Below are 27,749 nucleotides of genomic sequence, written 5' to 3' on the forward strand. Positions count from 1 at the left end.
ATTTCTCATTTGCTTGAACTCAATTGGTCTAAGGAAAAATGTGGCTGTCGAGAAGGTGCCTAATTGCCACTGTGATCGTGCACTTATTCTCTATTTAGTCTCAGGCTTCTTATTGAAACGCTAATCAGGGTTAGGTCTCACCTCTTGATGAATGATTTTGTAAAAACTTGATATTCCTCCGCTTAGCTGGGAACGTCTGCGAGCAAGTGTAATGCCACTCCGACTGAATGGGGAGATAACTAATGCCCTTAATTTTGCAAAGATGGCTCTGATTTGGTACATACAGTGCAGATCAGGGGAAATCAGAATGAAATTAATTTCCTTCTTTGCATAGACACCACCTCGGTTATCTCGGGAGTGACTTTGCCTTCGCCGTTGTCACTGGGGATGATTTGGAGAATGCTTGGCACGTGTGCGTGGGCTTATTTCCTATAGCTGGGGTCAAATCTAGGTTATGCCATTATATCTGATGTCAGAACGTGAGGGCTTAAGTTCTCTGATTTTGTTTCATTCGTCAAGTAGGAGACATTACACGAGACCATGGTAGGGAGTATCGTTCTTGCTCATGTTTTCACATTCTAAGTACACAGTGTTTTTTCCTTTCTCTTTATTCCCTGCCCCTCCCCCACCTTCTTTATTCCCTGCCCCTCCCCGACCCACCGGCCCTTGAAAGTGGGACACAGGTTGTTGTTTGGGGGTTCTTCTCCCCCCGCCCCCCGCCTCCCACCCCACAGCAGTCACACCTTCATTCTGAGTCTGAGTCTTGGGCTGCTTCTCGGTTCTAAGGCTTCACACATCCTGATGGAAAACGAATGACTGAAGCAGATAGCTACTCATTTGGGCAGCTGCGGACATGTGGCTATTTACACGGAGTGGCAACTGAGTCACTACTGACTTTCCCGACTTTGCAGGCAGCCTGGCAGGTGTGAATCCAAGCACTGGCCGGACAGTGAATGTTATTATTCATTATTATGTAAGTGCTGTTTGTTGTGTGTGTACACGCGGTCTACGCAAGGAAGGCTGCCTACATGTCCTGCCCCACCATTTCCTCTTTCTTGAGTGGCTTCTGCACTTTTACTGTCTCAAATTCCTGTTGTTACATGAACACAGACTCTGATTTCTTGTCTGAGAGGCTGGCTGCGGTCGCTCCCGTTGGCTCGATTGCTGTACTTACACTGGGCACATCTTATCCGTTCTTACACATCCCTTCACGGCTTCATTCAGGTTTATCAAGTACGTCTTGTCTTCCCTGAGCGTCCACGTCCCTGGACCCTGTTTTAGGTGAGTCTCCACTGAGCTCTTTCAGCAACTCATACCCACATCAAAGCACCTTTCATGACATGTTTACTATTTTCTGGGCTGCCTCCCAGCCTGCCACCCACCGTGACACTCCGGGAGTCGTGAGCACCGTGGCGGCGTCTTCCTGCCATTGCCTCTTCTTGGCTCAGTATCGGCTTCCCACCTCATGCTCTGGGCGTGTTTGGTGGATGCATTTTTACCACTTTTTTTTTTTGCGTGCATGTGAACAAACATCCATGAGAGCTGCATTCTTGAAAGCTGCTGCTGTGGTACGTGCTCCTAATATAAATGATCCTGACCCCAAGATTCGGATATTGGTTGTTTTCTGAGAACTAGTGTCAACTCAGGATGAAAGAGAACATTATTCCTAATTCCTCGATCAATTAGTACTGCAGATAATCCTCTCATCCCTAGGCCTTTTACATGGTAGGTCATCCGTCAATATCCGAGGGCGTATTCCATCTTCTCCGGGGAAATCAAAGATCCTTCTTTGGTTCTCTCTGACCTCAGTTATACTGATGTTAAGAGTTTCTAAACTGTCAACATTTCCCCAAATGTGATCTCTTCTGCCCAGTGATACTGTTTTCCTGAGGACGAGGCAAGAGCATTCTCAGTTCGCATAGAAGATATTTGGAGAAGATTCTGGGATTTTAGAAAAAAAATGACTTGAGGCTTGGAGATTGGCTTGCCACATCTAGTTTTTAATTTTTACGAATGACTTTCCACTTTATCAGACAAACACACGACTTCCAGTTAAATGTGGATTTCAGATTTTTTAAAAAATAATCATTTTAGTATAAGTGTGTCCCTCCAAATTCTATGGAACATAATTTTACTGAGAATGAGTGCTGTTTATCCGAGATGCAAATTTAATTGGGTGCCCTGTATTTTTATTCGTTAGATCTGGCACCTCTGGGTCCCACAAAAGTAAATGACGTGGCCATTATGATTTAATAGACTTGACATTGTGGGAATGATAAGGTTTGAAACACACAGACTTTCTGAGTCTCAAATGAGTATTCAGTCCTAAGTCACACTGATTAGGAGTGGAAATCGTTCTACTTTAGTGCAAAGGGCTTTTTGCAAGCTTGAGATGATTATTCCTAGAAATCCATCTCATCTCAGCAAAGCAAGCATTGGTTCAACGTGGGGTACAACTCAAGAGAAATGAGCCATATGAAGACAGCTTTCAGGAAACTTGCAAAGACGACTCTTGTCACTTCATTGCACCACAAGCCTGACTGTAAATGCCAGGTGAGTTCCCATGAAGGCTAGGTTCTCTCTTAAAAATGCAGGGATTTTGGGGCACCTGGGTGGCTCAGTGGGTTAAAGCCTCTGCCTTCAGCTCAGGTCATGGTCCCAGGGTCCTGGGATCGAGCCCCGCATCGGGCTCTCTGCTTAGCAGGGAGCCTGCTTCACCTCCTCTCTCTGTCTGCCTCTCTGCCTACTTGTGATCTCTCTCTGTCAAATAAATAAATAAAATCTTAAAAAAAAAAAAATGCAGGGATTTTTTTGTTGTATAGGATATCAAGAAAGCGACCAAGGACCTGTTTTGAGGAGATTCAAAGCCACACGATGGTATAAAGGCAAACAATTTAAAGTATCCATTAGCTAGCATTCATGATGTCCACTTATCTTCATTATAAACTTTCAATTCCCCATAGAACTAAGGAACTGATGGAACGTTCTTTAACCAGGTATAAGTGAAATAATTTTCACTATTCTACTATAATCTGAATTTCTCCTTTTTCTTGTGATTTTCTTTTCCAAAACGGCTTCACTGGGGGGGGGGGGGGGGGAATCACATCTTTATTACATTTTGCAGGGAAAAAAAAATGTCTTTTTATGCACACATTTCAATATCTGCACCAGGTTTGTGATTTATAATTATTTGAAGAAGGCTTTGCTTCTCTTTTTTTTTTTTTAAGATTTTATTTATTTATTTGTCAGAGAGAGCGAGGGAGAGAGAGCGAGCACAGGCAGACAGAGTGGCAGGCAGAGGCAGAGGGAGAAGCAGGCTCCCCGACAAGCAAGGAGCCCGATGCGGGACTCGATCCCAGGACGCTGGGACCATGACCTGAGCCAAAGGCAGTTGCTTAACCAACTGAGCCACCCAGGCGTCCCGGCTTTGCTTCTCTTAAATATTCCTAATGAAATGTCTTTTTGTTGTTGTTGTTGTTGTTGTTGTTGGGGGTTGTTTGTTTGTTTGTTTGGTCTTTTTTTTTCTTATGACTCCAGAAACATTTTTTTTACCGGCTTTTGATTTGGGTCCTATTGGTGTTTCACTTTGAATTTTCTCAAAGCAATGCCTCTATCCCCAACTCCTGCCAAAAACCCTCTACTTTGCTTACTTTATGGTGGCATCACTTTTAATTTGAGAAGTCATTCTGTTTTTTGTGTGGGAACACAGTCACCATGACACAACCCTGCTTATCATTTAAACATTTGCTTCTCAGCAGTAAGATCTTCATGTTGACCCAGGCCCTGAAGGAGCCCATGTAAAAACTAGGAAAAGACTGACATAAGAAAAGGATATAGATTATATATCAACCAAAGGTTGGCTCAGTTCCCTCTGAACAGGACAAAGCAGGATTTGGTGGCACCTTACCAAGAGTCAGCCCTAAGTTCTGTTGGAATATCTCCGCTGCGGAGTGAGGAAGGGAAGGGAGGTGCAGCATAAGCATGTGTGAGTGTGTTGGAGGTTGTGTAGCTAGAACAGCTCCAAAGCAGTAGAAACTATTAAGAGTCCTTGATCTGGGTTGGGGCAAAGAGAGTCCGTCTGGAGAAGGAACACAGTCACTGACAAAGATAACATAGATATAGGCAGGAGGCAAGATCATATACTGTCTCCTCTGTCCAGATAGAAGTGGGACCTCAAGCAGGAGGTAAACATGCTAGAGTCAGGGGCAGACCCCAGGAGGAAAATTTTGGCATGGTTTTGGTGGAACCTCAGAACCCTTGGCAGTCCAGTTGGGATTCTCAGCAAAGTCTCGGGGAGGATGAGATGGAGAATGTCGTACGAAATGAGATATAAAGTTGGCTTCAGAGGAGGGTTGGGGTGGAAGCTATGGTACTTTCCTCCCATTTCTACTGTGCAGAAATCTACCCATCTTCTATCCAGATCTAGATCCCTTCTCCTTTGTGAAGTGGCCACGCCATTCTGAGTATATCTTGACACCTCTTCATTTTCTAGTTATCATTGATTTTTAATGAGCTAACTTAATCTGGATCTGTTAGTTATTTTCTGAGTGTGTCCATTTGTCAGATCAGCTAGCTTTCGAATTTGGAATCTCTCTCTGACCCCTTCCTTGTGAGTGCTGGCTAGGCTTGATTAGATTGCTGGATTTTAGATCCAAAAATGTCTACATGTGGTATAGATGGAGGATTGGAACTAAGACCTTTGGGGTGCACAGGGCCCATGACTGGGATACCCAATATCATGGTTGTATTAAGAAGCAGGAACAGGTTCTGATCCAGGAGACCAAGCCATATTTCTGTGGCCTCATGGGCCGTCATCCTTGAGATGCAAGGGTGGGCATTTCCATCACGGATGTCTTGCCAAAAAGGCAGTAAGTCCTTGATGGCAAAGTTCATGATGGAGCAATTGCTTTATTGTTCCTTGTTCATCTGCTCCTTGGTTAAGTGAGGCAGTTGTGATCTAAAGGTCTTTCCCTTACTGAGTGATTCTAGAGAGCACTTTCTCTAATGGTACCACAGATTGCGAATTTGCCCTTCCAGTAAGATCATTTTGGGAAGAGGTACTTAGCTGATCCATGTAAGATGACTGAGAGCAATGGCAAAACTTATCCCTGGCTGCACATGCTTCTCCTTATGGAGACGAGCCGGCCTGGGGAAAGGTCCAGTTGGACTGAGTCACACTGGTGCTCTATAAACTGATTAAAGTTTTATATTACTTTGTTTATGTAATTCTATAAACATACAAATGAACAAAAACAAGCTAGTGTCACCTCCTTTCCTGTTGAAAACAGGAATGAAAACTGGATTGAGTCTCCTTCGCAGTGCTGGTACTGAATTGACCAGCAGCGTGTGTCGTGGTTGGGTGACAGCCGCTCTTCCTGTCACAGAGCAATTCTGGGCCTCACTTTCATGCCCTCGGATGAAATATTGACATGTGGGACTTGTCTCTGCCACCATGTAACTCCTCCTTCCCTGAGCGACATACCCACTCTTTCTAACAACCATTAGCTCATGAGATCTCACAGAGCTACCTCATGTTGAGCTGGCTCTTTTGTTAGAAGATATTTATTGTCTGGCTGCCTTCCCACGGTTCCCTGCACCATTTGCCTTTTATTAATCATTAGCACCTCCTTTGGAGGCTGAGGCAGTGAAGGATGCAGAGGAAAATTTTGTTCTCTTGTGGAAAACATTATGAGGGAAACGTTTGAAAATCATGCTTCATTCATTCGAGGACTATTTGGAAGAGTGTGGCAAGGCTGGGGAGATCAGGGGTGAGGGCAAATCCTCGAAGGAAACATCAGAGGAGCTGGTGATAGTTGACCCTTGGGTGAAACACCCACTTCCTAAAACTCCCAGTACTTATGTGTTTCTTGTGGGCAAAGAACATGTTTCACTAAATTCATAGCATTTAAGTGCTGCAGAAAATCCTAGGCTCCACAAATATTTTTTAAATGGTTGCTGTGTGGAATAAAATCTAGCTGAGTTCTGACTATCTACACTCTCCCACCAAAAAAAAAAAAAAAAAGACCTCCATAGGAAAATTACAGAGAAGTTCAACATAAAGGCAGATAGGCAGGGCAGGGCCTTCCAAATGGACCATATATGGCTTCAAGCCCCCTTTTCAGGGCGAACTGGTCATAGGAACTAAAGTGACTGTTCTGAAAGTGAAGTGCCCCCGGCCATTGTTTCCTTATCTGGACAATGGACACGATGACACAAAACTCCAGAGGATGCTGGGGGGGGGGGGGGGGGGACAGATCATAAAGAAAGCATGGGAAGCACTTGGCACAGTGCCTGCCACACACTAGGCGTTCAGGTATGCCCTCCCCCAACAAGCAGAGGCTGAGAGGAGAATGGGTGCTTTGCCAGGATGGCCTCCTGGAACTTCTCCAGCCAGGAAAGCCCATGCCATCTCATGTGACCCATTCCTGGCAGCTCTGACCACACTTCCCATACTGTTCCATTCCCGTCCCTTATTCCAGATCATTGAAAGACTCCATATCTGCAGAGGGCCTTCTGGCCTGGATCCCTATAGGGTCTGGGACTCTAGTCTATTTTCACAGCTTTTCTTGTTGAATCTGCCGTCCCTCTCTCGCCACCACACACACCGTCCCTCAGCCAAGGAGCTACATCCGGGATCCACATCCTCACAAGTCAGCATCACAGAATCCTTTTAGGTCCAGAAGCCAACAGAGAGGGTACCCAGGTGCAAGAAAGGAACCCATTTGCAGCATCTGACAGAGTTTGTATCCCCATCAGAGAAAAGGAATGTAATCACATTTCCTTCCTGGAATGTTAAGAGGTCATTTGCGTTTATCTACAACTACATTACTAAAGTCTAAAAGCCAAGTTTGAAAAATGACCCAAAGAAATGGAACTTGCCGCTCCTGTCGGCGTTTCATCATCTCCCTCCTCACCTGGACAGTGGATGTTATGTTTTTACAAAGAGCTTCCCTACCCATTATCTCTTTCCACCCTTCCATTAACTTGAGAGCCAGGGAGGTCAGGCATCTTTCTACTATTTTTGTCATAAGAGAAAACAGACTCAGGGAGGTGAAGTGAGTTGTCCCTTGTCAGTGGCCCCATGGTCCCCAACCCCCAACCCAGGAGATCATGGGCGCTGAAGCAGGAATTTCCTAACCCGCTGATGGGCTGAAACAGTGAGTCTGTTAGGTATCAAGGTCTCAGAAGTGGTTTCTTTTCTTCCTTTGTTTTTTTGAATGCAGCCGAACTGCTTTTCTAGGACACATTTTGCTTAATCTGGCTGGGCTTCTGTTTGCTGGGGGATATGGGGCCAGAAGGTTTAGTGGACCATGCCTGTTGCAGCCCCTTTCCTCTTAATTTTGGGGGGCATTCTGCTGGTTGTCTTTGGAGAGCCATCCGTCCTATCCAGCCCTTGGTTTCACCGATAAGAAAACAGAATTCTAGACCATGGGACATTGCACAGTGAGTTTGTGGCTGACCTTGGAATGCCTAGTGCAGTGTTCTTCGTATACCTTCACTCGCTCAACAGACCAGGTGATGATGTTTTAGAGACTAAGACCAACACAGACTCATAGAACTCTTTTCTATGACAGAAATGACCCTTGAACCCTTGACATGGGACTAGTATATTGAGGCAGTAAAATTTTAATTTTTTTTCATTTAAATTAATTTAAATTTTAAAAAACCACATGTGTCTAGGTTGCCACCATACTGGATGGATAATGTAGCTCTAGACCAGTGGTTCTCACCTTAAATGTATACCACAACCACCTGAGGAATTTCAAAAATGGCAATTCCTGGTTTTCAATTATTTTGCTTGGTGTTAAATAAGGCCTGGCAATGGGATTTTTAAGACTCCCCAGCTACATCTACTATGCAGTCAAGTTCTAGGGACACTAGTCTAAATGTTAAGCTTCATAAAAGACTGAGGCCCTATCAGCTATATGCATAATTATACTCCGTGCTGAGGAGTCAGGTATGTTCCAAATCTTAGAGAACTTCATATATCTTGGGGAAGAGGAAGGCATAATCAAGAACAAAAGATATTAGGAGTGCCCTTATTAAATTGCTTAAAAGGCCAATTTCGTCCAAAGGAGTGGAAATGGTCACTTCTCCCTGGGCAAGGGAGAAGAAGAGGCAGTCTCTATGCCTCAATGATTTTGGTAATGAATTATAAATAAGATACATATTTTTTTTTCCAGAAATGCATTTATAGTAGTAGATGTTTCTGCCAGGCAAGTCAAAACTCACGTCTGTAATTCACCATAGGATTAACCTGGGATTATGGAAAATCTAATTAAGTGAACCGTATTATCTGAGACCCACAAAAGACACTTAACGTTGCCTTTGAAAGTCCTGTCTGCCTGAAAGTGCTCAGCATATGCTTCAGAAAATACTCTGCACATGTACAAGGCACTTGACTGGTTTGCTGTATCCCATTACTTTTCTTTTATGCTCAACTTTTTTAAAAATCCCATTACTTTTGATAAATGACGTTAATACATCCGAAAAGACAGAATCGGGCTTCAAAGATTGGATTATTTGAAACTACAATGAGATCATTATGAGGCTATTGTTGGTGTCTGCTTTCTAAAAATCAGGGGAGGTGAGAAAAATCTGTGGCATATGTAGAGAGGCCCCCCCAAAAAATAAATAAATAAATGTGGCAGTTTACTCTACTCTTAGCACGATAGCATGGTTTGGGGAGGTACGTTAGAAAGAGACCTCCAGAAGCCCACCCACACTCTGGTCAGAGTCAAGCTTCCAGTAATTGAAAGCAGCTTGACTTTCTGCATTCCTCACTTCTGGTCAGAGGCTGATTACCCTGGTCGGATGCATGTGGACCGCCGTGGATTGGGGTCACAGGCTGGAGGTCGCAAAATTCTGAAGTCTCGGTAGTGGTGATTTGAGGCACTCTCTCCCCTTGTTTTAGTAATTATTTCAGAAAAACCACATCAAGCCCTTGTCAGTTATTAAGACCACCTTGGGATAATTCCTCTTCTTGTTTATACTTTAAAAACAAAAAAACAAAAAAAAACAAAAAAAAAAAAGCATTCTTTGTGGAAAGTGGTTCCCTGCAGATTCTGGCGATAATATGCAGATTGTTTTCCTTCTTCCGGTTCTCCACTGACAGTCCTTAAAGAGAGCTCCCAGGTCCTTATCTAAGAATGCCTTTTCCCTTATAGAATATGGACAGTTGTTTCCATAGAAGTTGTTGGAAAGGGAGGACTACTTTTACTCTGGGTTTGGGGAGCAAGAGGGCAGGGTAGATGCTGTATAAATTATCTTCCGCTCCACGCTTTCTCTTTCATGTTTCCTCTACAGAGTGAGGGCTTTAGGTTTTGTGCACTTTGTTTTTGTTATTTTTTTCCTATTTTGCACAAGGTGCTTGTCATTTCTGTATCTCTTTCCCTATTTGTCCACCGAAGAAAGAACAAGAGTGGAAGGTCCAAGGGAGGGTTTCATGCAGTTCTGAGACTCTAGCCATGAATAATGCAGCAGAACGCCCAAACTGGAAACAGAAATGCTAACACAGATAATACCTACTCTTGAAGAACTCAGAAAGTTAGCTCTATCCTGACACTTTTCACGGGAGCCTCAGTCCATTGGCTTCACAAGCTTTAACCCACTTAAAACCAAAGGCATATGCTTTATCCCCAAACCAGCCCCTCTCCTCCTGAGGCCAGGAGCAGCAGCGCCATCTTCAGACTACAGCCTCACGCTCTGCCCTTCTTACGTTGTCCACTTCCCTAGGCCCTCCACATCTGCATGGTTTCCAGAAGGGCACCTTTACCTCTACCAGAGGCTTATATTTCCTATTCAGAGCCATGTTATCTCTCTCCCTGAGTGACTGTAATGAATCCAGGAAGTCTCTGTTGACCACATCCCCTTCTCTCCAGATATGCTAGAATCCTCTACTGTGCTGTCCTAAATGGTAGCCAGTAGCCATGTAAGGCTATTGAGCTTTTGAAATGTGGCTAGTCCAAACAGAGATGTGCTGTAAGTTTAAAATACGCACTGGGTTTTGAGGTCTTAGGACCAAAACAAAAACAAAAACAAAAAACAAAAAACCTGGTGTGTGTGTGTGTAATATCTCCATAATCCATATATTTATTACATATTAAACTGATACCATTTGGGGCATACTGAATTAAATAAAAGATATTGTTAAAATAAATGTACCCATTCTTTAAAACTTTAAAAAATGTGGCATCTAGATTTGGCTCGGGTCATGATCTCAGGGTCTGGGATCGAGCCCTGCATCGGACTCTCTGCTCAGCGGGGAGCCTGCTTCCCCCCACTCTCTCTGCCTGCCTCTCTGCCTACTTGTGATCTCTGTCTGTCAAATAAATAAAAAATATATTTTTTTAAATGTGGCATCTAGATAGAACTATACATGCAACTCCCATTATATTTCTATTGGAAAATACTGGTCTGCTTTATCTCATTTCCCTCATTTACTTGTGTCGTATGTAACAATTCCTGTTCTAAGTATTATTTTGTTTAGCTCCTCCTGATGGACAGCCTCTCAGAGCCTTCCGTTAGGCTTGCACATTATTGCGTGTGGTATGTGTATGGTATGTCATATCCCTGTATCCAGGGCTTATAGTACATGTTTATGCATTCTTGTTGAAGGAACAAAACTCCTCATTTATCCTCTTGATCACCTGCAGTGTGCCAGACCATGTCAAGTTCATACAAGGTTCTCTCCATGCGTCATCTCCTTTCACTTTAACTCTCCCTCTGAGAGTGCTCCTCTTGTTTTCACATTTTCAACATGGCGGCATGGAGATTCTTGGAGGCCAAGTCATACACCTAAGGAATAAGCCCTAGCTCTTGAGCTCTAGCACTCTAACCCCTCTGACTGTTGAGCCCATGCTGTTAGCAATTGTGTCAGAACTCCCAGTTCTCATGCCACTTTCTCCCGTATACCTCTGACAGCTTGGATTCCATCAATCTCTAGATCAGAGTTTTTAGTGGATTCCCATTGCCCATTGGGTGTGTTCTGATTCCTAAAGTTGGGACTCAAAGCCTGTCACATTAACAGGGGTCTGCATTGCCTAGTTCCAGAGAATGCCACTGCCATTATATCTGATGGAAGTGCAGCCTCCTGGTGTGCATGGAGCAGTCCTGCCAGCTAGGACCCAGACTTTTTAAATTAGGTGCAGCCTCCATCTAGGGAAGGTTTCTCTGTCTCAGCACAGCACAGGCTCACAGGCTCCGGTAGACATGGAAGACCTTGATAGGCTTGATAGGCTATTGTTAGCCTCCCATTTTATGGGAAGGTGAAAGTCTCAGGAGGAAGAATATTTTTCTAAGGTTACATAACTGTTCAATGACAGAATCTTTGCTAGAACACAGGTGTCTTGACTTTTGTTGTGAAAGTCTCCCTATGGCTCCAGTGTTTCTTGGATATTCAGAAATGAAGAAGGCATTTTCTATGTATGAACAAATGATCTCCACAGCTAGAGTACTTCATCCTTTATCAGAAGAACCACCAAACATTTTCCTATTGATTATTGTAGTTTACTAGGTTTGCTGTCTTGAGGGTAAAAGAAAGCATTTAAGTTGGCTCACTTATAGGAGACTTATTGTCATTTGATGTATGGAAACTGAGAAGCAGGAGATCAGTATGGTGGGCCCCATGGAGACAGCAGGTGGAGGGCAGTCCTTCATTGCCAAGATTTTCAGAGAACCAGGCCATGTGTCGTGCTGTTTACCTGGCTTGGGGACAGAGGCCATGTTTGTTTCTATTTGGTCACTAACTGGCTTGCTCATAACCTTGATTTCACCGAATCTTTGGCCATGGAGGATGACTACTCCATCCCCCAGGCAGCCCATCACCTTCCTGTTTCAGTTCCCCCGCTCACGGAAACACGGTTCCTGTTTTCTTTCATTCAAGTTCCCAGGTGATCTTATGCACTCAGCTTGTCCTTATGAGCCAGATGACACAGTTTAAAACAATCACTGATCAATTTAAGGTTTGGTTATTGCTGAACTAGATGAAGTTCAATCAGCCGTGGTTCAAGATGAGAACGGAAACTTCACATGGTGGAGATTGAAGAGATGATAGGTGTTTACTTGGAGGAAGCAGGAGTGGGCAAGGACCAGAGGACTGGAATGATATGCCACACATTCATCTGCAGAGATGTGCTCCCCATTTCCTCGGTGCTGTGTACAAAAGTCCTGCTTGCACGATCCCATTATCCCATTATTCATCTGCTTAGAAGACGTCTCACCGTTGTTGGAGTACAGTCTCTGTACAGATCACAGATACACAGCAGTCTGTGTATCCCTGGGGTCCAACCCAGGTCTGGCACTGTGAAAAGTTATTGCTGAATGAAGGAACTGCAAATGAAGAAAGCTTTATAGATATTTACTGCTCTGAGACAAAGGGAAATTTACATACAGGCCTCTGATACCACAAATGAAGTTACATCATGTTGAGCATCTGTTTATCATTGCCATTTGTGCCCTAATTTTCCCTCAGGTATTTTAGCTCATGCAAAAAAAAAAAAAAATTTTTTTTGAAAATAAATCTTTCTCTTTTCACGCATTCATATACAGTGTTTATTCAGTCTGAGATGACACAGCTGACATTATTTCCTTTATGTGCTGATATATGTTATTCATCTTAATGATTAACATTTTAAAATATTACAGTGAGTAAAAGGCTGTCTTAAGGATTGAGTAGAGCACAAAAAATAAGTTCTTCATTGCACATGTTGTATTTAATCATCTTATTAATGGAAGTTTACTTAATTATTTGAAGAGATAAGTAAATAATCATGGAATGATTCTACATGTTTGGGGTCTGGGAACCGAAGTTGGATTCTAGTGACACTTTGTGGCCATGAGAGCCTGAAAACATAGAGGCTGATTTTACATACTTGAAAAATAAATGAAATTTATATCTAACAAAGATTATTTTCAATATCGAATACAATTTTGCAGCTGAGATGATCCTCGAAGATGGATCATGCCCTCTCCTTATATTGAAGATGAGGGGAACATGGGCTCCCAGAGTTTGGTAAAGGAAAAGCATGGGTTCTGATGTCACATAAACTTGAATTTGAATAGCAGCCTTGCTAGTGATTTAGGATGTACCCTTGGGTGATTTACTCAACCATTCTGAGCCTCACTTTCCTTGTAGATAAAATCTGGGTGATATTTACATACAAGTTGGGGTAAAGATACAATTAAATAATAGGTCCCAAGCCCTGAGTATACTGCCCACCACTAGAAAGATCAAGCACTGGGTCAAGGATAATCTCTACCATCAATACCCAAGGTCATGTAGCCTGTAAGTGACAGGACCAGGATTTGGACACAGGTCTGCCCAACAGGAGGCAGTGAATGATCTTTTCACTTTCAAAGCTGACATTCACATGGTTCTCTATTTCTCTAGAAGAAGGGAATCAGACTTACATTGCAGCAGTTTTAAAATTTCCACTCACCCTAGAGAACGTTATGGTCACTGATAAGGGGCCCTATTTGCTACATATTTTGACATTTGAATTTAGTATCAGAGCTGGAACAACAATGACCCTTTTGCAGTCTTGCCTGTGTGTTTTGCACCTGAGCAGAAGTGATTATTACCCCAAGCTTATGCTTTGCTCCAAAGTGTAGAAATCAGGGAAGAAGAAATATGATTCAAAGTTCTTATAATACTTCCTCTTCCCATTCTCTGTGATTTCCACAGACATGGCATAATTCCTGTGATTTGATTTGAAACTAGAGACCAGCTCAGTGCTGAGTGATGAGATCTGAAAGGGGAATAAAATATGCTTGAATTAATTTGCATAATAGAATCCGATTGGTTACAAAGCTGTGTTTGTTGAAGTGGACAGCAGAGCCCCCGAGCTCCCCCACAAGGGGACACTGCACATGCAGAACTTGGAGTTTCGAGTTCTGGTGCGGGCCTCGATAATATTCTTAATGTAATGATAACCTGTCTTTAACTGTAAATTAGCTCCCTGGAAATGAAAAGAACAGGTCAGTCTGTCTGATCCTTCCAGCTCTGTGGGGAGGAGAAAGCTGAAAAACCAAAGCCACTTGCTTTCTGCTAAGCGCTTTCCTCTTTCTTTCTCTACCCGATAACAATTTCCAGCAGGAGTCCAAATATACTTAAACACCCGTATATGTCATTGTCTTTTACGGAGACAAAAGCAGGCACAGCAAGAGGGTTTTATGCTCAAGGCGCAATAGCTTATGACGGGCTATCTGCTCTCAAGATAGAGGGGCGAGCCTTCCACTTAGAGCTGGTGGTTTTGCAAATCCATTTTCCTGTCATGTTATTACTCCTGTGACTTTCAACAACATTTATTTTTCCTTCCAAGCAATATGCTCCCACTGTAAAATAAAGTCCACCTATATGTTTTAGTGGAACCCCAACGCTTAGACATCCTGGCATACCGCTAGAAAGTGCTTTAATGGAAGGGTTGTTTGAGAGTTGCCTCGGGGGGGTTTATTGAAACCAATTAGAACATTGATATATTTCTCTAATTATGACCAATGTCAAGGTCTTCTTAGGAGGGCTGCCTCCTATTAATTTTCATGTGTGTTCCCTGCAAACTCTTTACTGTTGAAAACATCAATCAGATCTCTAGATTTTAGAAACATTTCTTTAAAAAAAAGAAAAATAATCTTTCTGAACACATTTTTGAAACATATACATTTAGAAACTCTGAAGCAGGGCGTTTAAAAATAAAAAGCGAAGATTAACTTTTGTGTCATGTGTTGTTTAAAGGCCTGGTTGTACTGTGCTGTTGATGGACTGATGTAATCACTTCCTGTTCATCTTCCCTTCGGTCTCTGCTATAAAATGTTTTATCCTCTTTCTGGTTTGGTTTTTAGTATTTTAGTCACCACCAGTGCCACTAAAACTTAAATCGCTATCATTTTAAGACTGTTACGTGTGTATCAGGATGTATGTCTATATTAGCTCTACAGTCTTCTCTTAGAAAGGCAATATGGCACAGCACTGTAGGGGAGGAGGATAGAGGTCTTGGAGCCAAATATCTAGGGTTCATGTCCCAGATCTTCCACTTGCTGGGTCTGTAACCATGGATGAGTTATTTAATCTCGTTATGCCTCAGACTGCTTACCTATAAAATGGGAATAGCAATAATACTACTTGTGTAGGGTTATTGTGAAAATTGGATGACTCACCTCATGGAAAGCATTTAGAAGAGTATTAGGCAGACCATAACCATGGGCGAATATTAACTATTATTACTATTTTTACCAGTCATATTATTATATACCAAGTTCTAATGTTGGTTTACTTCAGGTGCCTTCTAGGTTACAATACCCATATCATAGTAACCATATCATTTCCTTATAAACTCAGGCAGAAACAAATGTCAGGAGTTGGTATTGTTCACTGATTAAGAACACAGACACCAGAGCCAGATGGCATGGGTTCAAATTTCAGCTCTGCGATTTCCCAGAAGCATAGCCTTGCACAAATTGCTTCATTTATCTGGGCCCCAGCTTCCTCAACCATTATAATAAGAATATTGATAGTACCTATTCCTGTTTGTTATAGAAATAAATAGCTGAATTACTCTTTGTAAAGTTATTGGAAGAGTAGTTAGAAAAAGCTTTTGCTAAGTGAATTTTCATTCTGAAAGTAATTTTTTAAAATGATGTCTTAAAATTCATCTTATACATACCTGAGGCTAATCATTAAAGTAACATTACATATTACTTGTAGTTGTATAAATACTTTCAAATAATGGGTCCAATGAGTTCCTTTTTAAAGCAAGTTAGTTTTGCTATTTCCAAGAAAAGAGAATAGATAATTTCATCTTTTCAATAATGGTTTCATTGTTTTTGGGGTCATGTGGAAACTCTTAAATTCATTAGTATCAAGCTAGAATTTTTTTTATCAAGGGAAAAAAGTTGTCATCTAGTTTTAACACTTCTGGTGTCAGAAATAATTGTGCTTTACAGCAAAATGGCAGCCAGAAGAAAGAGGTGTAGAAATATGAACTTTAATTAAACCCTTTCTTTCAAATACACTTCACAGTTTATATGCAAGAATAATTTATCACCATGTGAATGAACACTTAATACTTGGCATGGTGTAAAATGGGCAGGGATCTTGTCACACCATATGGTCTTTGCTGTTTCTTCTTCTTGAGATACTTTGGTGGCAGTATCAAGTTTGCACTTGAAGTATGGGGTTCAAATAATACATTCAACTTTTACTGATGGCTTGCTTTCAAAAGCTCAGCATTGGACCTATAATCATGTGTAACATAAAATCCCAATCATAAAGATGCATCCAGTTTAGTAAAGAGATGGTGTATGAATCAGAATAAATCCCCAACAGCTTCTCACTGGAGTTCTAACCATCCATATGAAGCTGGGAGCCATTTGTAGAACATGTCACCCAATGGTTTCATTTTGGAGAGAATGTACCAAGACAGAAATGACGAGGTCCCATGACAAGCTATTGGCAGATTCTTGACCATATATCTCGCTTCCTGACTTAAGCCGAGGGATCTTCCTGTTGCTTCACATTGACTCATTTTAGGATCTGACTCCTCCTGGGGTCCCCCTCTGTGTTTTTTTCACACAATCAGTTTGGATAGCAGGAAACAGCGTTTCATGTATTATTAGCATCCCCGAGTCTGAGGATGAAGCTGTTCAATGACGATGCCATCTGTTTAATCTCTCTCTTTTCTACATAGTCTTTTCCATACCCTGAGATGTCTGTCTACACCAAATATTGGACTCCCTATTCCTTGAAAAGAGACTAACATCAAAGAGTGTACTGGGGGCAGTGATGGACACCTGAACTTATCTGCACATTTGTGGCCTCCCTAGACACATTTTGCCATATGACAAAGGAAGCAGAAAGGGTTAGGTTGATGAAGTCAAAGGCCATCAGAAGGGAAAATGTTCTGCTCCAACAGATCAGAATTTTACCAAGTCTAGACTACTAGACCAGATGGCTCTGGCATCCCCATGTAACTCTTACTCCTCACTTCCAGAAAAGTGCCTTTTCTGGGCATCTCCATCTGTAAGGCCAAAGCACCTCCTTCTACTGAGTGATACCTGAGGGCTTGAATTGTGGTACTCTAGGAAGAGAGGAAGAAACCCAGACTGTGCCCATGCAGCCTTATATGCGTGCAGCAATTCTTATCATCCCCGTAGCTCAGATGAGAGCACACCTAGAGGCTCAGAATGCCTGACTGGTGGGACTAACATCACCTATATTATAAGATATAGAAGCAGTGTTCCAACCCAGGTCTCTCTGATCTCCAAATCTAGGTACATTCCACTATGCCAAGATTCATACTCCTTCCTTTATGTTCCCCTTCCCCCACCACCACTACATTCATACTAGATAGCTAGGAATTAAATGATTTTGTTTTCTGCAATGCTCAAGAAGCTCACCAGTTTCATTTAGACTCACCAGTGCTGAATTGAAGTGTCATCGTCAGTATCAAAATGTTATGCTCCATGTCCAGCACTCTTCTGAGCTGTCTCCATCAGTAGTGGGCATGGTAATGGGGATTGCCGGGTTCTGGGAGCTAGACTTCCAGCTGGAGTCTGGGTGGCACACCAAGAGAAAAGGATAATAGTTCAGAAGAAATTGCAGGGTGCTAAGAGAGGGGAACAAGCAAGGGAAGTTCCATAGGGGATAATTAAGTTTCCAGCAGCAGCAAGACTAAGTTTAGTGAAGAAGTCCAGGAACCCAAGGCAGAAATTAAAGACCAGAGTAACTGTAGACTAGAAACCTACAAGGCACATGGAAGGCCCATCCTTATACTGATGAGTAGCTGAGCCATGGCTGGGAGCCAGGAACAAGACCTTTGGATCAGTTGGTGGGGTATGCTCTTTTATTTTGCATTTCACGGTTGGAAAAAGCTTGTAAAGTTTCTGTTTTAAGACTGCCAGGTTAAGGAGCTATCTTCAGGTTCTTGGGTGGGCCTTTGATCAAACAAGAGCCAATGGGATTATTCATTAAGTCACAGCATAGCATTCACTGAACCACCATGAGGACTTGGTCTGTTATTTCACTGACAAGTGTTTTAGTGAGCATGAGTGTTTTCTCGGGATCTGTCCCAGCCTCCTTTCTCTGGCAGGGTCCATTGCTGCTTTTCTCCTCCTTACACCATCCAGTCATGCTGACCAGTGTGGGGATGTGCTGTGCATTATGAGGACCTTTGGGCTTTGAAGCATGCTGTTCCCTCTGCATGGTCATCCCATACATTCCCTTCTGATCACAGTAACTCTGACTTTAGGCTGCAGCACAGCCATCCCACATTCAGAGAGTCTCCCGTAATTGTCCCCTCTCTCTTCTCTGTCCTCCCTTAATCCGCATCAGTTAGATGTTCTTCTCCTGGATGCCCATAATGCCCTAAGTTCCTCTAGGAATGGAAACGTACCCTAGTGCAAGTATGATCAATAACGATAACTGATAAATATGGAGAACTTGCTGTGTACAAGACACTGTACTAAGGGATTTAGAGGTATTAATCATTTAACACCTGTGTCGACATTTCAGTGAGCGTGATTAGCATCCCCATTTCGTAAAGGAGCAAGCTGAGCTCAAGGAGCTGTTGTCTTACCCCAAACCCCTGGTAAGGGCGTGAGTCAGGGGTAAAGCGGACACTGAGACCTTGGAGCTGCATTCCACAGCACACACAGTGCACACGTTCATCCTTGTATAGACCTCGAGGGTCATCTTTGTGTAAGAGTTTATCCCACCGGCGACACCTGAAGTTGCGAGAGCAGGGACAATTTCTTGCTCAGCCCGCCCCCTGCTTCCCCAGCTGTGGTCCACTCTTTCATGGAGTGGGGTTGAAATTAATTGGGGATGTAGCCTGCGGTTAATCTGACCTTTCTCTCTTCCCACAGAAGCCGACTGGGGAAGTGGGCAACCCTGACGTGATGTACTCAGTGAGCAGAGACATTCCATTCCAAGAGAGGTCTGTGTGACACGTCCAGGAGGCCGCCATTGGCCAGGCCCACCACGGGGTTGCTGAGAGGGGTGACAGCCGCATTCTCCTGTGCCTACCACGTAACCAAAAATGAAGGAGCACTACTGTTTACAAGCTGCCCTGGTGTGCCTGGGCGTGCTGTGCCACAGCCAGGCCCTCACCACCGAGCGGCGGGGCCACCTGCGACCCTCGTTCCACGGGCACCATGAGAAGGGCAAGGAGGGGCAGGTGCTTCAGCGCTCCAAGCGAGGCTGGGTCTGGAACCAGTTCTTCGTGATCGAGGAGTACACCGGGCCTGACCCTGTGCTCGTGGGCAGGGTAAGGCCGCTGCTCTGCAGTGCTTATTTCTCCCTCTCACCAGTCCAGCAGGAGGGTCTGGCCAAGAACGAAAATTCCTGGGGGGAGGGGGCACTAATGACCTTCAATAAGAACCATGAAATCATTGTTCAAACATATTTCAGCCTTTCCGCCCCCATTCATAGACTTATCCATATTAAGAACACTTCTGTTTTCCACTTAATATACCATTAAACTCCATTTTTAATGACTGTGCAGTAGTCCACTAAGTTGAAACCATTATTTATTTACCCATTCTCCAATGGAGGGCATTTGGCTGACCACACCCTACCTCCAAGGTGGACGTCCCTTCCTTGTGCTCTCAGAACCCGCCCTGCTCTTTGTGAGAGCTTTCCTTTCTGAATTACACGGGTCTGTTTGCCTGTCTCCCTCCCTTGACCCAACCAGTGTCATTCTGTGTCCTGAGGTCCTGGTACTAAGACCAGTTTTGGGGAGGCCTTGGTCAATATTTGATGAAACGGGTGTGTCTTAAGAATGGGTGGGATTTTATGCGCTTTAGATCAGGGATGACAACACCCAGTTAGGATAATCTGAGTGTCCTCCCAGTATTTAAGACTGCATTCTCTGTGTACCCCCTCCAAAAAGGTGCAAAGGGTAGGCATTCTGAAATACGTTAAAAAAATATATTGCCCGTTATCATTTATTTTTAAACGTGCAGCCATCTTTCAGAGGATGATGGTGTTAACGACAAGGAGATAGGTATTCATCTGCATAAGAATGAAAGCCTGCTGTGCTCTGGGGAAGAGCTAGGCCAATGGTAACCTGGATAAAGTATTCTGGTCTTGAAAGAGTTCAGAGACTAGTGGAAAAGACACACCTACCTAAGCGATTAACACACACACACACACACACACACATGCACAGAGAAGAGGATAATGAAGAAATTCAACAGAAATTATTACACATTTACATGGGAATGTTTGGGAAGGATGGAGGAAAGTCATAGAGAACATGGTAATGACCTGTGACTTGAAAGAGGACTTGGAGTTATCCCGTGAAGGGGGCAAAGGCCAAGGGTAGATCTGAGGTGAACTAATTTCTAAGCCTCCTATATTCCAAGGAATTATTTCAGTTTGTTCTTTAACATGAGAACAGCAATGCATATTTATGTAATTGACATATTTGGAAGAGGTTCATATTAGCATCTCAATAACGTTGTTCCGGGTTGGGAAAGTGCCTTTTCAATGCCAAACATACCGAAAGAATTTCATTCATGTATACCCAAAAATGGAAAGATTATACCCAAAATAGAAGTCTTCTGGGGGAAATGGGAACCCAGGGAAATAATTGGCATGTGAATTCCCTACATGAGGAGATGGGCTCTGTGCCCAGAGAGGAAGACGAGACTTCAGTCATGGCGGGGGCCGTTGCAGCCTGAACAACATGGGGAGCTGTGCTTCAATTATTCTGAGGATATAGAACCTCCCTGCCTTGGGGACTATCTCAGTGGGGAACAGTGTGTGTGTGTTAGGGTGCGGGACTGAGAAGAGACAGGACCTGGAGAACCCTTTTCTTATCTCTGTGGAGCAAGCGGTTGACATGCCCACTAAAAGGGGAACATAGGGCAAAACATGGAGAAAAGTAAGCAGTGAATGATATTTATATATAGGCACATGGGATTGAGTGCGAGATGTCAGATTGGATAGGGGAAGAAGACAAAAAGGGCTGGATCCTGTGGATCTTCCTTTTGAGATACTGTGGATATATAGTTCCCTGAGAACAGAGGGAGTAGACTCGATGACCTTTGATTTGACGACATTCAAGGTTGAGTGCTTTACGCTGCTCTGAAAAAGCAGATTTTGGCAGGCAAGGGACTTTCAGATTTCTTGCAGGAAACACAGTCTGTATCATGCTGTGCTCTGCAGAGGGGGAAGCCATCAGTCTTTGGCATTAGGAATTGGCTATGTATGCCTCAGCAACTGGATCCCCTGATAGGATTGAATGGTTTCCCAAACTGCTTTTTGTGTGGAACCTAATAAATATCATTGTCAGTTGTATAGGTCATCTTTGTTGGAGAGAGAAAAAGGAGAAATTTATATCCAACTTACAAATCTGAAAACAAAGTAGAGGAAAAATTATGAGCACTATGGTTTTACATTTTTTTTTCTTTCAGATATTTGGTTGATCATGAACTAGAATCTGTAATTCTCAAGAAACTTGGCCAAACTCACATGTAATCCATGAAAGCCCCTGGAAACTTCCCTTCTAGACACTCCTATTAAAATAAGCATTGATTTCCTTGTTTCTCATTCACAAGACCAAGCCCCTAACTTATGCCAGGTCTGAGGCAGAGAAAAGAAACAAATAACAGACTGTGGGGGTTGGGGAGGAAGCCAGGGGAACAGCGTCAGGGATCCTGCCCTCACTGTGGAAATTATATGAAGATTGGGGCAATTCTGTTCATCCTTTGGAGGTCGCTCAATAACTTCATATTTTACTCACAATTATTCACGAGAAATGCAGTAACCATCATTTCATGACAATACGTAGCCGGTTATGAATAACAAGTTCTGAAAGAAGGTTTTTTTTTTTCTTTTAATTTTCCTGAGACACACTGTGAACTAAAATCAAAATGGTCTTCCTGATTTGTGCCTACAGGAACCCTCTCTCCCCCCACAATCCCTGAACTGAAGTATTTGGTGTTTCACTGAGCCACTGGCTGCAAATCAATTAGATACTTTTTGGGAAATTGAAATAACACATTTTTAAAAACAATGTATTGAACCTTGCTTTGTGATTCTGAACAAGCTCTCTGGACCTAGGTTTCATAACAGTAATATTAAAATGGCATTAATAATAATATTAAAATGACATTTACTTATAATATCAGTACTAAAATGTCATTGATAATAAGAACTATTATTATTATTAGAACATTATTATTATTATTATTATCATCATCATCAGTGCCTTTTGAATAAAGCTTTCTGGTTTATACTGAGGTTTCTTACATAGTAGGTAGAACCATGGGTTTTTTAGCCCTTCGGCTACACTTGAAGCCCACAGAAATGGTAAAAGCAATGTTTATCTCTTCTGACAAATGGCATAATGAGGGCAGAGGAACTCAGATTAAGATGGAAGCTTCAGACATTGAAGTGATATTAAGAGAAGGTGAGGAATTAATTGCTGCAGGAAAATCAGACGTGGTCTTTGGGTGAGATCCACACAGAACAGAATCAAGCAAGGCACGGGATGGGTAGTCAGGACAACTAGATCCTGCTCCTGTCCGGCCAAGTGTGGATTTAGGCAAGTACCATCATGTCTCTGGGCTTTGTCAAAGGAAGCAGAAAGAACCTAAACATATTTAAGGTTCTCTCTATTGTCTAAGAAGTTGCATACCTATGAATCTATCCTACCCACATGATGCCTGTGATCAGAATGGGAGCTTCCTCCCAGCAGCCACGTCCCCAGACTCTCATACCTCATGCTCCTCACAGAGGGTCTTCTGGAATGGTCTGATCAAGGAATTGCTTGTAGCAACAGAAGCCTGGAAGCAACCTCTGTGTCCTTTGGCAGAGGACAGCTAAAACGAGGTGATAACATCCATCCAGTGGGTGAGGTCGATCTGCATGTATCTGTGTGAAAGACCACCTGAATTTACTTTTATAGGAAAACACCAGAGGTGGAGAGTGACGTGTGCAATATAGCACTTTATTGCATAAAAATAAACCAGGACATTTATGTATCTCACTGTACAGATATTCTAGCATATGCGTAAAATATATCTTAGAGGATTCACAGGAAACTGGTAACAACTGTTGTGTGTGAGCAGAGAAATTGAGGGAGTGGGAATCAGAACTGAGAAGACTTACTTATGGCATAAATGTTTGTGTTTTTAAATTTTTTATGTTATGTACATATTTCTTTCAAAATAAGTCTATTAATATAGATGCATATGTATATATATTTTGTTTGGGTGATATTCGTGCGAATGTGTGCATCTATTTTGTATGGGTGCGTATTTGTGAGGAAAGCATGAATCTTAGAATTTAAAAAACTCAGGGTTCAAGTTCGAACACTGGGTTCACTGCACCCAGCTGTGTGACCTTGGCCAAGGCAATTATTTTCTCTCAGATTCCATTGCTTCATCTGTAGAAGTGGGTGACAGCATCTCCTTCCCACAGTGTATGTGTGTGTGTGTGCACGTCTGTGTGAGTGTGTGTGGAAGGTACTACAGCAAACAGTGTGCAAGTGAGACTCTGTCTCCCCATGGCCTCCCTCATGGAATTAAAAATCTCGATTTCTCTTTTCCTAGCTTCATTCCGATATTGACTCTGGTGATGGGAACATTAAATACATTCTCTCAGGTGAAGGAGCCGGAACCATTTTTGTGATTGATGACAAATCAGGGAACATTCATGCCACCAAGACATTGGACCGAGAGGAGAGAGCCCAGTACACGCTCATGGCACAGGCGGTGGACAGGGACACCAACCGGCCGCTGGAGCCACCATCGGAGTTCATTGTCAAGGTCCAAGACATTAATGACAACCCTCCTGAGTTCCTGCATGAGACCTACCATGCGAATGTGCCTGAGAGGTCCAACGTGGGTGTGTACGGCAGGAGAGACCTGCTCCATCTATAAGCCTGGGTTCCTGTGGGTGGCGGGGGCTGGTGCCTGCTCTCCTATATCCGGAAAGTGGAATTTATACTGCCTCTTCTATGGCATAATGACCAAAAACAAATGTTATCTGTGTAGTTGAAGTTTCAAATATTTAAAACATACCTGAGATTTTAAAACCTAAACTTCTAAAACATAAAGAAGTGTGTCGGAGTAGCAAGAACATGACGGCACCCAGGGAATCCTGGCTCTGGCCCTCATTGGCCGTGTGACCCGGATCCAGTTCTATCTCTCTTTCTGTAAAATGTCCCTTTTTGTAAAATGGAAAGACAATTTCTAGTCTTGCTGGATTAGAGGCAACATAGTTCAATCCCTAGCTCACACTGATGTCTGTTGAAGTCACGATCATGTTAATATTTGTTGCATGTAGACATCATGCTAATTAATGATTTCCATAGTGTTCTTGCATTTCACTTTTGCTATGATTCATCTTTACAGTGAGGTAGGTCTTATTTGACACATCTTGCAGATGGGAAACCCAACCTAGAAATAGGTTAACTAATTTATCCAAGGTTATCTGAGCTATGAAGTGGCTCCAGAAGACACAATGAGTCATGACATGCTGTCACGATCTGTTAGAATAATTTACAAGTAGATGTGTATTTTCATCAGGCCTAAAGCCACGCTGCATTGTTAAAGGATATTTCTCTGATGGATTTCTTCAGGTGGCTACGTTCTCCTGCAGTAACTTTTGTTTGGTTTTATAGAATGCATGCAGTTGTGGTCTGTTGAGAAACGTGCCTCACACCGAGAAGGGTTTAGGTTTCAGACAGTGATCAGGGCTGCTCTGATCAGGGAATGGGTCTGGTTATATGAATCAGAGACTTTAAAGCCTGAATGGACTTAAGAATCATCTGGGCCAAACTGCCCATTTTACAGATGAGAAAACCAAGCAGCAAGAATAGGTACCAACCTGCTCAAAATAGTTAAGAGGCGGAAGTGACCCCAAACCCCTAAGCGCTTTCCACCTTGCATGTAGAACTTGGGATTTAAAAAAAAAAAAGTCTCTTTTTTTTCTCCTCTGGATAAAGTCAGGCTCTTCTCACATTTTATGAAGGTCAGGCTTCATTTTTTTGTTTCTCTTCCTTGGCCATCACCAGTCCTTTAGTCTCTCGGTATTTGCCTAGGGATTTTAATGAGAAAAAAGCAGACATGAACCAAATCATTCAATAAGGGACAGTAGCATCAGCAACTGAGCCAGAAGGAAGGCCTGTCATTCAAGCAACACTCCAGAGGGATCTACATTGTCCTCACCTCCGGGAGCCTGCTGATGCTTCAGGCTAACACCCAGACCTTCTGTCACGGCTTATAAGAGTAGAGTCTGCTCTCAGCGCTGTGGAGGGGGCCCTCGCCAGCCAGAGGAACCTAGGCAACTGATCACATCTTTCTCAGTTTTCATTTGATCATCTGTAAAAAGAGGATAATGTAAACTGCATTGAGGGTTAAGTAAAATAGATGGAAAATACAAGGAGTCGTAATGGATTTAGTGGAGTTCCAGAAGCAAATGAAGCATAGAGATTTAATAATTTCCTTAGCTCAACCACGATAGTAGAGAATAGAGCCTACTCTCCTTTAGAAACCCCTGCTACCTCAAAGAGTGCCTGATTGTATGGAAAGAGTTCAGAAAAGTCGTTTGCATGAAATAATGAATTACATAAAAGTAATTAAGGAAAAGCAAGACTGACTTATACACCATATACAAGTCGCTGACAATCGTAAATTAAACGGTTGACAGAGGCTGTGTGAATGGGATCCCAAGCCCCCCACCCACAACCTAGCCCTGTGCCAAAAATGTCAGAGAAACCGTGGGTTTGGTTGGTTGCTGGATGGGCGTTAAACTCCTGACTCTGGTAATAATAATCCACTTTGCAAAATAGATGGTAACATTTCATACTTCTCACACCCAGTTTCTCAAAATGCAGTAGATGCAAACATGAGGAACTGAGGTAGGCTGGCAGAACACATGGAATGTGCCAGAAGCAGTGTCTGGAGCAGAAGCATTAAATGCCTTTTCTCTTCCTCTGGCCCCGCACTCCATTCTGCAGTCAGCACTGTGTGCCCTCAAGCCCTTGTGACCATCAGGGAAGAGAGGCTCTGCTAGGAGAAACGGAATTCCATCTTCCCTCCTTTCCCTGGTTCCTTCGGACCCACTGATGTCTATGGGTGGTTTCTGTTAAATGACTACCAGACCCGTTAGAGGTGGGAAGATGCAATTTTCATGTCACCAGGGAACGACATTCTGTACAATATTTATAGCCATAAATTAATTAAAATGTAGTATTAGGAGCTATTTTATTACATGCAAAGCAACAATAAAATGATGTATTTATTGCTCTGCTACAGATGGAAGACTGCTCTCTGTCCTTTTATGAAAAGCAATTCATCATTAATTATCCTTTATTATACTCTTTGGGAGGATTTTTATTTAATTATTTGATATACTGAACATTTCAATTGCATGGGTCTTAGAATGTTTCGCAGTAATGTTATTATTTTAACTACTAAGCATAGCACAATGTACTTGGAATTTAGAAAGTTCACTTTGAAGCTACGGGAGGTTTTGTTTGTTTGTTTGTTTTTAAAGGAAGGCAAGTGGGAAGGAAGAAAAGGAGGAAGAGAAAAAGATTATTTTACATCTCAACCCCGGAAAAGCAAGCATGTTACATAGTTGCGGGGCTTTTCTTCGTTTTTAATTTTAAGATGAACCTTCGTAAATTAGAATATAATTCAAAAAGCTGAGAGAGTGTTGCTAATGAATTTATTTCATTTTTAAGGGACATCGGTCATCCAGGTGACCGCTTCAGATGCCGATGATCCTACCTATGGAAACAGCGCCAAGTTAGTATACAGCATCCTGGAAGGACAGCCCTACTTTTCAGTAGAAGCACAGACAGGTAGCGTGCAATGTCATTGTGATCCGTGACACACTGTGAGTGACCAGTCTGGCCCAACTTCCTAAACCAGTAGAATCTCAGTCTCCTCACCTATGAGAAAGGCCACCTCACAGGGTTGTTGAGAGGCAAAGACGCTGTGTGTGCACGTGCCTGGGTGTGGTTAGTTTCCAAAGAACCTTATTTATTATTGTTTTGGCCTGTGTGTCACCATGCCACAATAATAAATATAATCTTAAAATACAACTTTTATATTAAAATTATATCTTAAAAGTCAATTAAATTTAAGAGCTTCTCTTAAAATACTTAAATTTTATCATAATTATCAACTAAGGATCCCAAGGAGGACACCATAGAACTTGAGGGCTGATTTGAAAACTGGAAGTTCTCAAAGCTCACTTCGAAGCCCACCACGCAGGGCGGTGGGAATGGGTGTTAATAATGTTCAAGTGTGTTTGGGACGTAGCACATTCCCTCCACTGTGCTTACAGATTCCCAACAAGCCTTATCCAGAAAGAAGGTTCTGCACGGTTCTTACAGGAAACAAATGGCAAACCAAAAGATTAAAAAAATACAATCACCAAAACCAAATGGTTTCACTTCATTTATTCCAAACTTTATTCCAGGATCCTTTTATTAGAATAAACACTGCAATCCTGTGAAAATTCTAGTCCACGATAATCCCCTAAACTACTTTCTTCTGCTTTTTCTATAATATGCCCCATATATCTGAAAGATATTTACAAATAATCCACATTTGTTAGTATACTTAAATTTATATGAAATATATATTAATATGTATACACAGAGCCTGTCAATCAGATATTTTGTCCATTTACTGGATATAATTTCCAGTGACCTATATAATTATTTATCTGTAGCCACTTCGCTTCAGACCATAACCTATGCAGCTTCTTGCTATGATTCCATCCAAGGCAT

At 42.5% G+C, this 27,749-nt stretch overlaps 1 protein-coding gene across 1 annotated transcript in view; it reads left to right on the forward strand.

The window, feature by feature from the left end:
• Window positions 1-27,749, forward strand: part of CDH11 (cadherin 11) — a 157,125-nt gene that overhangs the window by 91,739 nt on the left and 37,637 nt on the right. Inside the window, exons 3-5 of the mRNA XM_047711449.1 lie at window positions 18,859-19,259; window positions 23,554-23,848; window positions 26,694-26,813. Coding sequence (XP_047567405.1) covers window positions 19,032-19,259; window positions 23,554-23,848; window positions 26,694-26,813 — 643 coding nt within the window. The 5' untranslated portion in view covers window positions 18,859-19,031. The remainder of the gene's footprint in view (window positions 1-18,858; window positions 19,260-23,553; window positions 23,849-26,693; window positions 26,814-27,749) is intronic.

The sequence above is a fragment of the Lutra lutra genome, chromosome 17 (assembly GCF_902655055.1).
Source record: "Lutra lutra chromosome 17, mLutLut1.2, whole genome shotgun sequence".
Classification (NCBI taxonomy): domain Eukaryota; kingdom Metazoa; phylum Chordata; class Mammalia; order Carnivora; family Mustelidae; genus Lutra; species Lutra lutra.